Consider the following 15,310-nt stretch of genomic DNA (forward strand, 5'->3'; position numbering starts at 1 on the left):
GTCTTCGTTGCTGAAATGGTTCTCTAGACACTCCTAAAGTTTTTTTTAAAATAATGATTCTTTCCTTCAAGAATTAACCAAATTGAGATGGTTTTATCTGTCTCACTGATGTAAGAATGAAAGGTAAGGTGTACATGGCAGCAGTTGGTTTCTTTAATCCAGAAATGGATATTTTTGCAAGTCTGGATCATCCACCCACTCTTTTAGCATGTATTGGCTGCTGCTCCACCCCACTGCTGGGGTGACAGCTGTTGTAAATGAACACAAGCCAGCATGAATTTTTCTTCCTTATGTACTAGCTTTCCAAATGCAGGGTGTGTCATCTGTTCATATGATTGCATTCTAAAGTGGTAAACTCTTCTTGGAAGGGCTGTAGCATATGATCTTCCTGAACGTATAGTCAGGCCTTCTGGGTTGTTGTACAAGAATTTAAGCAAGATGGTGTAGTTTGGTGGTCTACAACCTTTTTCATGTCACAACCCTAAATACAGCATGAGACTAGGAACCCACAGTCACTCCCACTTCAGGGAGATGATCCACTGCCCCTGCCTCATTTCCCCCTACCTCTTGTGTCTTCACAGCAACCCTGTGAGGCAGTGGCGTGAGGAGGGCCAGCCTTGGGAGCTACAGGGCAAGATGGCAAGAAAAGGCTGTGCAGGATTGTATCAAGAACTGAGTTTTGACAAGGCAGTGCCATTATTGCCATCCAAGCCCTCTCTTGCACAGGTTTTGAAAGTTGTTGTGACCTCCCCCCCCCAAAAAAATGAGACTTCACAACACCATTGGGTTCATGACCCACCAGTTGAACAATAGTGGTGTAACTGAAGGCTGTTCCCTTAAAAATTGGGGGAAGGGGGACTAGCTGCAATCACCATCTCAAACTGGAATCTAAGAAAAGGATGCAAATCAGATTCACGCTGGCTGTATTCTGGCAATCCGTCTGATCTGAAAAAAAAATATGTATAATGGGAAAGGCTACAGTTGTGTTATCACTGAATTGCTTTGCAGTGGAGTGCTTGGGCCTTGGCTAAATCCAAACAGTTTTCTGCCATCCTATGGGCTAGTCCCACCATCTTTTCTAGTTCTTAAGAGCTTCTACGTCAGTTTATGCACAAACATAAAAAAGAAAAAGGTCCGTTCTCTTGCTCTCGTTTCTCAAAATGTTGATTCAAGGTGCCTGGATGCTCTCTCTTCTCAAAAGTTGAGGGTGGTGGTGGAGGAATAAATGAAATTTGCATTACTCAAGTAAATGTCTGTAATTGTCATTCTCAGGTGGAATCTCCATGGCAAGGTCAGTCCTTGACATCTGGGAAGCTCCTCCCTCTCAGGCAAGCAGGTCAGGTCAGGTTACAAAGTCTTCCAGGTGGGAGGGGCTCCCTCGATTCCCCAGACCGACCTTGCCTCTAGGCAGGCTAGGTTGGATTTTTTCTTGGTCAGCTTACCTGACCTTCAGAACTGTTTTTTTTTTTTTTTCTGGGGCTTTGGCCCCTTTACTTTTAAACAAGCTGTGAGGAAAAGGACTGCAGCCATCCTGCCTGAGCAACCCTGACTGCCGTCCTTGTTGGGCGGAAAATGGGGTTGCTTCTCGCCCCTTAGGCAGCCGGACAACTGTAGGGCTCACGTTTCCTCCTGGTTTTGGGACAGCATCGGAGCCTGTCTGCAGGGCGATTCTTGGCCATGCTCCGCTGACTGCCATCCTTGTTGGGGTGGAAAATGGGTTTGCTTCTCGCCCTTTAAGCAACTGGACAACTATAGGGCTCATGCTCCCCCCTGGTTTTTGGGAACAGCATAGGAGCCTGGCTACAGGGCAATTCTTGGCGGTGGATGACAGCACCACAGCAGTGGGCGGTATTTTTCCCACCAAAACTGCACCACAGCAGTGGGCGGTATTTTTCCTGCCAAAACAACCACAGCAGTGGGCTGCTGCCCAGAAGGTGTGTGGAGAAGGCAGATCTACTCTCCCGATTCCTGCTCAAACAGCAGTGCTTGTCAGAGGGCGAAGCCAAGACAAGCCTGTTTCCTGCCAAAGCACCACACAGCAGGCAAGGTGCTGCCAAGACCCTGTGAGGGCCAGGCAGAGTGACACAGACCTTCAGAGGCCAGCTGAGGCATTTTCTGATTCAATAAGGGGGTGATTTGTGCAAGCCCCTCTAGAGAGGCATCTGAGACCCGGGTCCAGGCTCTCTGCCTCTGCAACTGGGAGGAAATGGCCATGATTCAGGCCAGTGTCTCCAGGTCGGCCACAGCCTTGGCCACCCTCCAGAGATCTGGCCTAATGCGGATTCAATCCCTTTTAAGCCTGAGCTGGCCATTGAACCTTCTCCCCCCCCCCCCAAATAACTAATTCCCTCATTGTTGGGGGGGGGGGATTTTACATCAGAATTTTTCCCTCAGTAGCTGCTACTGCAGTTAAAAGGTTGTTAAGCTCATGCCTGGCACTTTCCTCTCAGCATCTTAGCTGAGGGGGATTTCGATCTGTTCCATCAGGCGTGGAAGATGCACTCCTGAGAAATCATGAGGCTGCCAACTGAGTCGTCCCTGATGAGGCATCACATCCTGCTGCGACTGTGTTATCCCTTCTCGTCTCAAGCAGCGAGGTGGAGGGTTCTGGAGCTGGCAGACTCCTGTTGACCGTGCTCTGTGCTTTGGCACGCTGAGGGTCAGGCAGACTTAAAAGAAATCTGGTGCCCAGCCTGTCCCACGCTCCAAACTCTGCTTTTTCTCCACAGCATTTGCTGAGGAGTGCCTCAAGGAGGCATTTTGTGAGTCATGGGTCACTCAGGGCTTCCAGGGATGTGACAACATGCCTGAAGTCTCTGCTTTAGTGCACGCAGGGCCAAGTTCCCTTTCCCCAGAGCATTGGGGAAAGTGCTGGTTCACCTGAGAGGGGATTTGGAACACCCTGAGGCAGCCGTTTCTCCCCCAGGACAGGATTCCCCAGGCACAGGATGCCTGCCAGTGTCCTAGGAGGCACAAAATTTAGTGCAAAGCTGGGTTGAAGGGCTTGTGACTGACTGCGGCTGACAAATTGGGGCAGCTCATGAGGACTGAGCAGGGGGAGAGGAGAGGACTTTTAAGTCCTATAGGTTCAAGTGCCAGTGTTCACCTTCCCCCCCCCCTTCCAATCTTCATTGGGTTCTATTTAACTGAGGGGACTCCACAGAAATGTGCAGGTCTCAATCATCCTCTTCATCTTCCCTCCTGCCCCAAAGCTCCTACAGGGGCAGTCAACATAAGAGGGCTCCAACTACTAAAGGTAACTGGCTTCTTGAAATGGGCACAACAGACTCCATATCCTCTAGAGAGGAAGGATAACTCTTGGGGGAAGAAGCCACTAACAGAATAACCTGAACAGGCTTTTACCAGTGTCCTATTTCCTAAACTGTTACCTAAGGCAAATTTGGGCGCAATCCTAACCCCTTATGTCAGTGCTTTCCAGCACTGACATAAGGGCAATGCAGCTCTGAGGTAAGGGAGCAAACATTCCTTTACTCTGAGGAGGCCTCTGTGAGTGACACCCAACTGCAGGATGCAGCACACGTCCCATTGGCACCACTATGCCAGTGCTGGAAAGCACTGACATAAGGGGTCTGGGTTGTGCCCTAGGTCTCTCAATCTTGGCTCAGAGGCTGGGTCACCTTCTGCCTCTGCCTGTGTAACCAGGCCAGTGGCCAAGTGTCTGTTTTTTTCCTCAGGGTCCCACGAAGTCACCTGAGTTTCTCTTTCAGAGGCATTTAAGTCCATCTCAGAAGCAGAGTGGACCACACCATGTCAGAAGAAACATACTTCCAAATTGCTTGGTAAGCTTTGTTCCCTGCCTCAGATTACTCTGCAAACTCCAAGTCATTGCTGCCTTGTCTTCACATGTGGCGATTCTGTCAGAGGGCGAAGGGGAACTGAGGGACCCTTGTGATACAGAGGTGGCTCTCTAGAGAGACTTAGAGCTTCTTATGCTTTCAAGGCAGCTGCCACTAACCTCCTAATGTCTAAAACTACCTTTTTGGGGGCAGAAGAGGTGGCCATTTCAGACCACATTCTATCCAAGAATGTCAAGAAAGGGTTGAGGAAAATTGCTCTGTAAGTAGCCTTTTCTACATATCTCCCTCTTGATGCTTGTCAGTTTGCTGCAAGATCCATGGCCTCTGCTTTAGTGGCTAGAAGAAATGCCCAGCTCCGACCCTGGGATGTTAATGCAGGTTCCCAGGTCAGATTGGTTGTCCTCCCCTTTGAAGGGAATAATGCCTTTGGGGAGCACAATATCCTGTTCTCATTGAGAACTGGAGTCAGACAGAGGTTTTACCCACTCTCAAGAGTTATATTTGGAAAGGACTATTCCAAATATAAATAACATCAGTCCTGTCATGGTCACAAGCTATCCTTTCGTCCCAAAGGTCAATCCAAGTTTAGATCTCAGTGGTCCACATTTAAGTCCCATCATCCCTTGGGCAGATCTCTAAAATGTACATCCTCCAGCTAGTGCATCAAGTCTAACAGATAATGCAACACCTGATGCCAGGTTTGCCTTTGAGTTCGCCGGAGTAGGTTAGTAGGACCCGATCACAGCTTGTCTTATACTGATGGGGAAACAGAGATTGATATGTGAGTCTTCTTATAGTAATAAATGGGGTGCTTTGGCAGTATTTTCCAGCACATCAGTGTCGTGAATATGTACAGTTTAGGCCTAGTAGCATGTAGAGCCTGAACCAAACTAAACCAGTAACAGAGAAGTGGCTTGCAGTTCCTAGCTGCAAGGATGTGAGTAACAACAGCCAACGAAATTAACAACTCAATAGAAAGTAATAATGTAGCACCTATGCAGACAGAAAGGCGCCCATCAAGGATGGAATGCAGGTGGATCTCCAGTGGGGAGGGGAAGAACTAAGAGGGTTAGCATCCAGCCCCACTTCCGGAAGATTCTGTCTCCAAGAGTTTCTGATTGGGCAGTTTAAATAAGTACAGAGTCACCTCCATCCTGTTAGCCTGAGAGGTATAAGAACAAAGCCCAAGGGGTGTGTCTGTGTCTTTTGCTGGAAAAGGTTGTGGGTGCAACATCCTGCAGGTGGAGAGCCTGGTCCACCAGGGCCATGTGGTCTCATAGGTAACCTGGAGCTGAAAGATCTACAAAAGAAAGCTGACCCAGGTGAGAGTTAAGGAATAATAGAGACAGCCAGTTAGTTTTGTTATTTTAATGCTGGTATGTTTGCTAGATGTTTTATGCCTCTAGCATTTGCTGCCTTTTGTAACTTTACTTAATACTAAGTACATAATCCTAAGTACATAATACTAATCCTTTTACTAAGTTGTTTCATTTGTTGGGGACAAAGGTTCAGAATCCTGCCTAGCCGTTCAGCAAGCTGCCAAATACTCATTGAGGACTAGTAACTTGAGGACTGAGGCTTTAATTAAAGAAAGTGCTCAGTGCCTGCAAGGGATAGGATTAAGCCTAGAGGGCCTCAGTGTCCCTGGACTGAGAAACTGGCACATGCAGGGTGGTGGCAGTACTACTGAACAGGGGTCCTTGAGGGCTCTAGGGTTCGAGAACCAAGAACTCTGAGCACCCCAAACCCCAGGAGTTTACGACAATCAGGAGGCACTTCAAGGCTTTCCTGTCACTCAACCTTTTGGGCAAGGGAATGGAGTACCCTATAAGAACAAGGCACACTGGCTAAGCCTCCAGAAGATAGTCACTAGGCTGAATGGTAAATTCACAGCCAGGTGTTCTCATATCTGAACGGGAGGTTCAGGCCACTGGGGCTAGACCTGTTGTGTAAGCCAACACTGCAACCAGCTGATGAGATTCTTTTCCAAGGGAGATGCCAAAGGGGTGAACACCCTTCATCTCCCTTGGCCCTGAGGTGTTCTGTATGCTTTCCTTCCTATCAGAGGTGGTCTAAGGGTGTTACTAAAGATAACGCCGGAAGGGGTTTCTAACCTCAAAGTCCCCTGAGTATACCAGCCTTTTCACCTTCCACTGAGGCTGAACCTGCTATCTCAGGATCCAAGCATCCATCCTAAGGAAGCGATGCTGCAGCTACCTGTATGGAGCTTGAGCGGCATACACTGTCCTAACTTAAGGTATTGAGAGTTAGTTCTCAAGATCCTACTTGCTGATAGGAGGGCCATCTAGAGGGTTTATATTCTTCCCAGAGGGGGTTGATGGGCTGGTGTTTCCAAAACCAGGTGCATCCAGAGAAAATTAAAGTGAGGGAACTCTTTGAGTTCCTTTAGTCAGGTCTGGATAAGGGTCTGAGTACAGCCACTCTGATAAGTATTCGCAATTTCATGTATATTGGGGTATCCTGAGAGTTGACTCCTGTCTTCCTACCCTCATGTTGGAAAATTCACTAGCGGAGTGGCCTTGACCAACTCCCCTCTGGTGACCAGGGCCTCTTCATGGAACTTGGGTCTAGTTCTCAAGGCATTAACACAGCCTCCTTTCAGGCCTATGGCTACTTGTCCTTTTTCCCAGAAAACTGCCCTTTTTTAGTGGAAATAACATCATCTAGATGGGTGTCTGCATTGACAGATTTTTTCTGTAGCTAGGACCTGTGTCTGTTTCAGAAGAACAGGGTGGTTCTCACCAACCCTACCCATGGTTAATTCTTTGTTTACCAGCTCCTGTCTGTCTTTCCAAACCTTTCAACCTAGAGAGTGGGATCGGCACATTTTGGATGTGTGCTGGACAGGGAGTATATCTCCAGCAACTCTACTTTCAGTCATGTGAAAGCTGTTTTTTGCTGCACAAGGCAAACAGAGATGTAAAGTTTCACCATCCACCATCTCCAGATGGGTAAGGAATGCGATAGTTGAAGCCTACAGGGCTCATGGAAGGGAGCCGCCTCAGGGCGTAGTTTCTCATTCGCTAAGGGGTGCTGCTACCTCTAGCATTCAAAGCGTTTTTTGTCTTTGGAGATGGTTTGTAGAGCAGCCACCTGCAGCTCCCCACCCCATACGTTCATTAAGCGCTACTAGGCAGATGCCTATGCTTCCAGGGACGCAGACTTTGCCAGGCGCATGCCGTAGAGCATAGTTTCAGATGCTTCAGGCAGCTCCCACCCTTGAGGAGGCACGGCTTGGGTATTTCCCAGATGTCAAGAACTGACCCTGCCATGGAGATTTCACTGGAGAAAGGGGAGATTTGAGCTTACCTGTGAATTCTCCTTCTCGGTGGTCTCCATGGCAGGTTCAGTACGCCCACCCTCATAGCCTGAAGCATATATATATATTCATATTGGCAACCTTCAGTCTCGAAAGACTGAAAATATATTTATATATATATTTTTATAAAATATAAAAAGAAAATATAAGTATATAAATATAAAATATAAAATATAAAATATAAAAAGAAAATATAAAATATAAAAAGAAAATATAAGAAAATATAAATATATAAGACAGCAAGCACAAAACACGGGTTTTAGAAGGACAAAACATCCCTGACAGGTCCTTATTAGGTCCCTGAACTGGGGTACAGTATGGTCCTAGCCTTTCTTGGTTCAGAATGTTGAGATTTATGTCATCGGAATTCATCCAGATGGCTTTTCCACACATTGGACTTCAAGGATGGACGTCTACCTGAGCAAGTCCAAGACAGAACTGATCTGGGGAGGGGCCATTGAGGCTTTTGTAGTCTGGGGAATTGAGGGAGCCCCGCCCATCAGGAAGACTTTGCAACCTGACCTGCCTGCCTGAGAGGGAGGAGCTTCCCAGATGTCAAGGACTGACCCTGCAATGGAGACCACCGAGAAGGGGAATTCACAAGTAAGCTCAAATCTCCCCTTTTTAATAGGCTACTATTGGAGAACGTCATGGAACGTGCTGGAATCCCTAGTATGTATGCACTGCTGAAACAGAGACGCCCATGTTGGCTCGGTCATGTCGTGAGAATGGATGATGGCTGGATCCCAAAGGATCTCCTCTATGGAGAACTCCTGCAAGGAAAGCACCCTACAGGTAGACCACAGCTGCGATACAAGGACATCTGCAAGAGGGATCTGAAGGCCTTAGGAGTGGACCTCAACAAGTGGGAAAACCTGGCCTCTGAGCGGCCCGCTTGGAGGCGGGCTGTGCAGCATGGCCTTTCCCAGTTTGAAGAGACACTTGGCCAACAGTCTGAGGCTAAGAGGCAAAGAAGGAAGGCCCATAGCCAGGGAGACAGACCAGGGACAGACTGCACTTGTGTGGAAGGGATTGTCACTCCCAAATTGGCCTTTTCAGCCACACTAGACGCTGTTCCAGAACCACCTTTCAGAGCGCGATACCATAGTCTTTCGAGACTGAAGGTTGCCAACAAACTATTGGAGAAGGCTCCAGATTCCAGTGGGCCAAGCCACTCTTGACCAGTTATTAATTTTAGTTGGTGGAACAGCTTACATATTTATTTTCAAAGCCTGTATTCAGCTGAAATAGTCTGTAGTCTGAAAATGACAAATGTATGAAGAAGGAACCAGAAATGTCTCCACATTCTGAAAGAGATTGAGTTTTTGTAATTAACTTAAAAGAGATTAAAACAATGGCCTACATGTGACTGCTCTGAGATAAAAACTTACCTGTTTAAGAGCCTCTTCACTCTTGATATAGCACAGGGGATACACTAATGCTTGTCTAGCATTTACTGCAGGATATGTAAAGTGTAGAAAAAATGTCCTTGGTTGTGGAAGAGAGAGCTCTTTCCATGCTGTACAGCAGCAGTTCCCAAACCACAGCCCACTCAGTCCCCAACTCACCAGCCTGGATTCAGCATGGGTGTTGGAGGCTCTCTGTTCTACAACCCTCTTGTTTCATCACATCTTAGAAACCAGTGCTGGGTGGCTGCTTCTGCTGCCTATTGCCCCTGAGGATATTGCACCTGGTTGTCTGCGCAGAAGCACTGCCCAGTGTGAGTTTGAAAAGATTGGCAACAAAATGAGGGAGCTGCAGCACAGAACAGAAAGCCTCCACCAGTAATTTGAGGGTGCCTGATCTGGCCTGTGATTTGGCAGGCCCTGCTGTATAACCTGAATGATGAGAATGGTGGGGCCAGTTACATGTCTTCAAAGCAGCTGTGTCCTTTAACAGGAACTCCTCCAGGCCATAGCTGGTTCTTCTTTGGAAACAGAAATGTTTCAAAGTATTGAGAGTGAGGGTCTACTGTTCAAAGAGGAAAATAAGGCAAAAGATTCCACTGAAGCTATGCCCTCACCACCAGTGAAGCTGTCTTGAGTCCAACCATATGGGTCCATCAGTACTGATCAGCAGCTGCTGTCTAGGATTTAAGAGAAGGTCTGCTGTAGCTGCTAGAACTTTAATCCAAGACCACCTGCATACAACACATGCACTGTACTAGCAGACTACGCTCCTTTCCCATTGGATCTTAGTTCACAGGTTCCCCACTTGTAAACCTCTATATATCTGCAGCATAAGTGAAGTGCCAGAACTAATGCAAGGACAGACATTGTATTATGGATACCTAAATTGATTATAGCAGTGGTTTTTACACATTTAGCACTGGGACCCACTTTTTTGAATGAGAATCTGCCAGGACCCACCAGAAATGATGTCATGAATGGAAGTGACATCATCAAGCAGGAAAATTTTTAACAATCCTAGGATGTAATTCTACCCACACTTATCCAGGAGTCAGTCCCATTTAATATCATTGTTAAAAGAATATGCATAGTAGCTTGTTAAAAGTGTAGGTATGTAACATTTCCCCAACTGCAGTCACGTACCATGGTAGCATCAAGTCTAATATATTAAAAATTAAATATTGAAATGAATGAGGACCCACCTGAAATTGATTCATGACCCACCTAGTGGGGCCTGACCCACAGTTTGAGAAACTGGATTATAGCATTTTTGCAAAAGTGGCAAAGAAGGAATGAACAACAGCTGGAGCTCCCCAAAGGGCACAGAAAACTAGTAGCAATTTTTCTTAGAGTACAGAACATGCAGTAAAGTCAGAACTCTGAAAAAATAACATTTAATTTAACTGTAGAACAAGGATTTAAACATTTTAAATATGTACATACCCTCTATACAACCATTGTTCTGTCGACAATGGGCCTTCAATGGTTTTTTCAATGTGACTGCTGAGACAAACTTGTATAAAAAGGGTGTTTGCTTTTTTTTAAAAAAAGGATCTGCCCCCTTACCCCACTCCTGCAAGGACTACAAAAGCAGATTCTGCAAAAAAGTAATTACACCAATACCAAGTACAAAATTTGTTTCAGCTTGTGTACATGCTGTTGGTTGAAAACTTCTATCATCATTACATCTCGTAGGGCTGTACATCATTACATCTCGTAGGGCACAATCTTCAGTCATTATCTGAGCCTGCAGGAGGTAGGAAAACTAGAGCATCTTTAAAATTGTGCCCGTATGCTCTGAGCCTGTAGACGCCATACATCATCACATGCATGTGATTGGGAGCCAGCCCGCTGAAAGTGATGGCCATATCAGAACAACACCCTTCCACAACCTCTTGGGGGTGACTGGACATGGTCTCTTTAATGAGAATACCAACAGATTTGGTGTTGAAGATGTCCTTTTTTTCAGAATCTTCTGCATTTTCAGCCTGTACCCCGGTGAATTTTAAGCAGAGGGCGAGCTGCTTATCGGCAGAGACTTTCCAAATCATGCCGCCCTGTTCAGGACACTTACTGGGATCATCAAACACTTTGTAAAGCCGGGTTAGCGATTCATGGCTTAAGACAATGCCCCCGTCTCCGTTTACGTACTGCAGGTCTCCGGATGTCTCTGTACGGCCTGTGTAAAATGGCTGGGAGGAATCTTGCTTCAGCAAGAAATATTTGAGGTTCTCAATGATGGCAAACGTGGTGGGATGAGCCAAGAAGAACCAGTTGAACTCGTCTTTGTAATTGTCGTAAGCATGTTTATACGCTTTCCTCATCATCATCCACGTGTCATCGGTGTTGAGCACAATGGAGTCGAAGACTCGGACGTTCTCAGAACTGTAGAAGTCGGCCTTGTCACAGTGGTGGCTCCATGTATCCTTCACAGCTGCCCAGTGCCCCAGGTCCTTAGGCTTGACAAGAATAATGCAATAGACACGGATACTCTGGCTCAGGTCCAGGCGTTCCTGTTCAGAGAGGTTGATAACATCCTCCTTTCTGGGCGCCTGGAGGTGACGGTGCTCGTGAGATTTGGTGCTGTGGCCTATCCTGATGTGTCCAAGAAGAGTAACGAACACACAGAAGAGCCCTCCGAGCATCATACCCTTCACAAATGAACTGCTTTCTGAAATCATGGTTCCTGGAAGAGAGATTCCAACAAGCCATTACAAAGCAGAACACAGTATATTTGTTGATTAACATAAAAGTACCACAAGTATTTAGTTTGTATCCACTGACTGGCTTTATTTTGTTTCAGTTGTGGTTTGAGTAAGACAATGGAGGGCATGTTGGTTTATATCAAACAGCTTTTCTCAACCAGTGGTACTCAACCACTGGTGGTACTTGAGGTGATGACGGTGGTACTCTTTGCACCCCCAGACTCCTGTCACCCAGTAGTGAGACCGGCAATGAAATGTGACAAGCAGCAGCAGGAGGAGGCTTGGCTTGACAGGCAGAGCTCCAGAGTGCACTTTTTGCACATTTGGGAAAGCCCTCCTGTCTGTTCAGAACCTCTTACTGGTGTCCATTATGTTGCATCTGGCCTCCCAATCTGGAAATAACTGGTGATTACATCATCACCAGTGACTTCTGGTGGCACTTCCAGTAGGTGGACCATGCAAAGTGCTACAGTGGGGGACAAACATTGAGAAACACTGTTGTAGAACAACTGCCCATTGCCTCTTGAGTACACCTTAAGAAGAGAAATGTGTTCATATTTCTGCAGGTTTAAAGTAGTGGGGAATCTAATAGACTCCAAAGTGAACAGACATTAATATATCAGAAAAAGAGCTGTTTCTGCCTTGACTAGAAAATAATAATTGGAATTAAGGATATTTATGCAGCACTTTTCAACAAATAGAGGTCCACATACCAAAAGAAATGGAAGGAAAATGGTTCCTTGTCCCACAAGATTTCATAAGTTGCCATTAGAAAAGAAACTCTAATGGGAAGAAAGGGACAGCTGGCAGTAAGTATGAAATACAGTACTACAATCACTCTAGAAAAGAGCACTCACTGATTGTTACATCTGCCATAGTTTAACGGCTGCTTAATAACTTTGTCCCCCTAATCTCTCCCCCCCCCAACTGGCAGGTCAACATCCCACACTTTCAGAAGGGAGCGTCACAGTCTAAAGTTTTTAAGGAGGGAGGTGGAGCTGGTGTCATCCTTTCCTCCCTCTCACCCAAGGCAGTGGATGTTCCATTGCCACTAGGAGGGTGGGGGAGAGGCATGTATACAAAAACCATAACCTTACCCATAGGTGGCCTCACTGCATATATAAACTGAGCCACTCACCTGAGTTTGCTATTGGGATCTAGGGCAGTGTTCTTCAACCAGGACCCCAACGGGGTTGCAAAGCCTCTTTTTTTTGGGGGGGGGGGGGTTTGCTCCAACCTTTCAAAGTCTGTGCAAAATAGAGCTTGGACCCAATCCAATAACAGTACTGCCTTATCAAAGAGTTCTTGATATAATCCTGCACAGCCTCTTCCATCTGTCATGCCCCTAGCCTGGCCCTGCTCAGGCGCTATCCATCAGAGTTGTTGTGAAGACACAAGAGGTGGAGGAAAAAAGGTGGGAGGGGTGGGAGGATCTGGTCCAGGGAGGGGGAAGGATCAGTAGTGGATCCCCAGTCTCATACTTTATTTTGGGGGGTCATGGCATGGAAAAGGTGGAAGGCCACTGTTCTAGGGCAGTGTTCTTCAGTTTTGGGGTGGGGACCCCACTGAAGTTGCAAAGCCTGTTTTGGGGTCGTGGTAACTTAGGGAAATGGAAAAAGTTAAAGACTACTGGACTAATAGAGTATCCCCTGAGTTCCTGAAGGTGAGGCATCTGGTGTACCCCCTTCAAGTACCAAGAGATTGCATCCCAGTTCTGCGCAGGTTTTTAGCAATTGTGCTAAAATGGTGCTCTAACAGCAGCACATTTTAGGATCTAACCTCTCCATCCAACCAAGTTAAAACGCAGCCATAAGAACATAACACAAGAAGAGGCTTGCTGAATCAGGCCAGAGGCCCATCTATCCTGTTTCCTGTATCTCACAGTGGCCCACCAGGTGCCTCAGAGAGCACACAAGACCACAAGAGACCTGCATCCTGGTGCAGTCCCTTGCATCTGGCATTCTTAGGTAGCCTACTTGGCTACCAGGAGCTTGCATATACCCATAGAGGTTTGTGATGGACTTTTCCTCCAGAAATCTGTCCAATCCCCTTTTATAGTTATTCAGGCCAGATGCCATCACCACATTCTGTGGCAAGGAGTTCCACAGACTAAATACACGCTGGGTAAAGAAAAGTTTCCTTTTTTCTGTCCTGTCTCGACAGTTCATTTTAGTGGATGTCCCCTGGTGTTCTGTGAGAGGGGAAAAGAGCATCCCTCTGTCCACCATCGACATCATGTCTTCTCCCATATCATGTGGCAAAGAATTCCACCAATTAATATTTTCTTTTTTCTGTTCTAACACTCAATTTTAGTGGATGCATCTTGATTCTGGTGTTGTGTTGGAGGGAAAAGGGCATCCCTCTATCCATTCTCTCCATAATGTCTTCCCCGTATCATGTGGCAAGGAGTTCCACTGATTAATATTTCCTTTGGTCAGTTCTAACACTCCATGTGAGTGCCTGCCCCCTGGTTCTGGTGTTGTGTGGGGGGAGAAGAGCCTCCCCCTATCCACCCCCTGCATAATTCATAGCTACGCAGCAGGGGGTGGGTCTGGGGTGGCCTGAAGCCTTCCTGGAGGGTGGGCAGGTCCACTAAGGCAGGCTCTGCCAGGAGGTATTGGGGGGAGGCTTCTAAGTGGGACCCCAGAGCAAAGGGTGGGGTCTCCCCACCCAGGACTCACCTGGGCAGAGGGCACCAGCAGCCTCTCTAGGGCCAGACAGGAAGGCTCACTCCCCTCTCCAGCCAGGGAAACCGGATACTAATCCGCTTCCTCTTCCTTTCCTTTATGGTAGACTCACACACTCAAAGCTCAGGGAGCCACGCCCCCGATGACGCAAGCCTTTCTGCTGGGAGGGGACCAACCGCATGATACCACCCCCTAGAGGTAGAGAAAGAAGATGCTCGTCCTTCACCTCTGGTATCCGTTTGACAATTGCCATCTGGGGTGTGGGGCGGAGGGCAAGAGCTTTCTTTCTTACACCCTTCTAAACATCAGCTGCATTTCACTTTACATGGGAGTAAGCCCCATTGAATGCAGTGTCAGGCTTACTTCTGAGTAAATGTGTATATGTAGATAGTGTGCCACTCCCACAGCAAACACAACTGTGATGCTGGATACTTAAGTTGGGCTAACATAGCCAGAGGAACTCCAGGAGACAAAGTAAGCAGAACAAGGAAGGATTTTATTAGCCAATACAAACAGAGCAAGATAGCCTTTCTCAGACTACACAGGAGTAAGCTCCATTGAATGTAGTGTGTGAGGTTTACTTCTGAGTAAATGTGTATAGGAGGTATGTGTGGACCCCCCATTCTCCCCCCCCCCCGCCTCAGCAAACACAACTGTGATGATGGCTTCACCAGTAACTTACAGGCTGGGAGGCCAGATGCAATGTGAAAACACCAGTAAGAGGCTTGGGGCAAACAGGAGGGCTTCTTTGAGCATGCAAAATGTGCATGTTGGAGCTAAGCCCACTGATCCAAGCCTCCTACCACTGCTTGTTGCATTGGGTTGCTGGTCACGCTCCCACACAGCAGAGGCCTCCGGGCCCCCCCATGCACTACCAGACATCACCTCAACTACGACTGGTGGTACCCGTACCACTGATTGAGAAACACTGCTCTGTAGGCTTCTTGCTGGTCCTTATTTTGCCTAGCTTTTCACTAGCTCCAACAAAACCCTTCTAAGACAGTGGTTCTCAAATATGTCAGGACCGGGACCCACTTTTCAGAATGACAATATGTCAGGACCTGTTGGATGTGATGTCATTAACCGGGAAGTTACGTCATGATCAGAAATGACATCATCAAGCAGGAAAAGTTTGGACAATCTAAGGCTGAAATCCTATCCAAACATACCCAGTTCCATTGACTATCATTGTTCAAAGCATATACATAGTAGCCTGTTAAAAGTACAAATCTGTAACATTTCCCCCATGCAGTCACATACCATGGTAGTATCAAGTCTAATATACAGGTGTGTGCCACTGAACAATGGGGATACGTTCTCCTATCCCTGTTGTTATGCGATTAGGTCATTA

At 47.0% G+C, this 15,310-nt stretch overlaps 1 protein-coding gene across 1 annotated transcript; it reads right to left on the reverse strand.

The window, feature by feature from the left end:
• Positions 1 to 9,945: 9,945 nt before the first annotated feature.
• On the reverse strand, positions 9,946 to 14,044 carry C1GALT1C1 (C1GALT1 specific chaperone 1). The gene is made up of 2 exons (XM_066640135.1): positions 13,954 to 14,044; positions 9,946 to 11,253 (listed from the first exon to the last, which is right to left on the reverse strand). The coding sequence occupies exon 2, from the start codon at positions 11,246 to 11,248 to the stop codon at positions 10,298 to 10,300; it is 951 nt and encodes a 316-aa protein (XP_066496232.1). The 5' UTR covers positions 11,249 to 11,253; positions 13,954 to 14,044; the 3' UTR covers positions 9,946 to 10,297.
• Between the last annotated feature and the right edge of the window lie 1,266 nt (positions 14,045 to 15,310).

The sequence above is a fragment of the Tiliqua scincoides genome, chromosome 12 (assembly GCF_035046505.1).
Source record: "Tiliqua scincoides isolate rTilSci1 chromosome 12, rTilSci1.hap2, whole genome shotgun sequence".
NCBI classification, from domain to species: Eukaryota; Metazoa; Chordata; class Lepidosauria; order Squamata; family Scincidae; genus Tiliqua; species Tiliqua scincoides.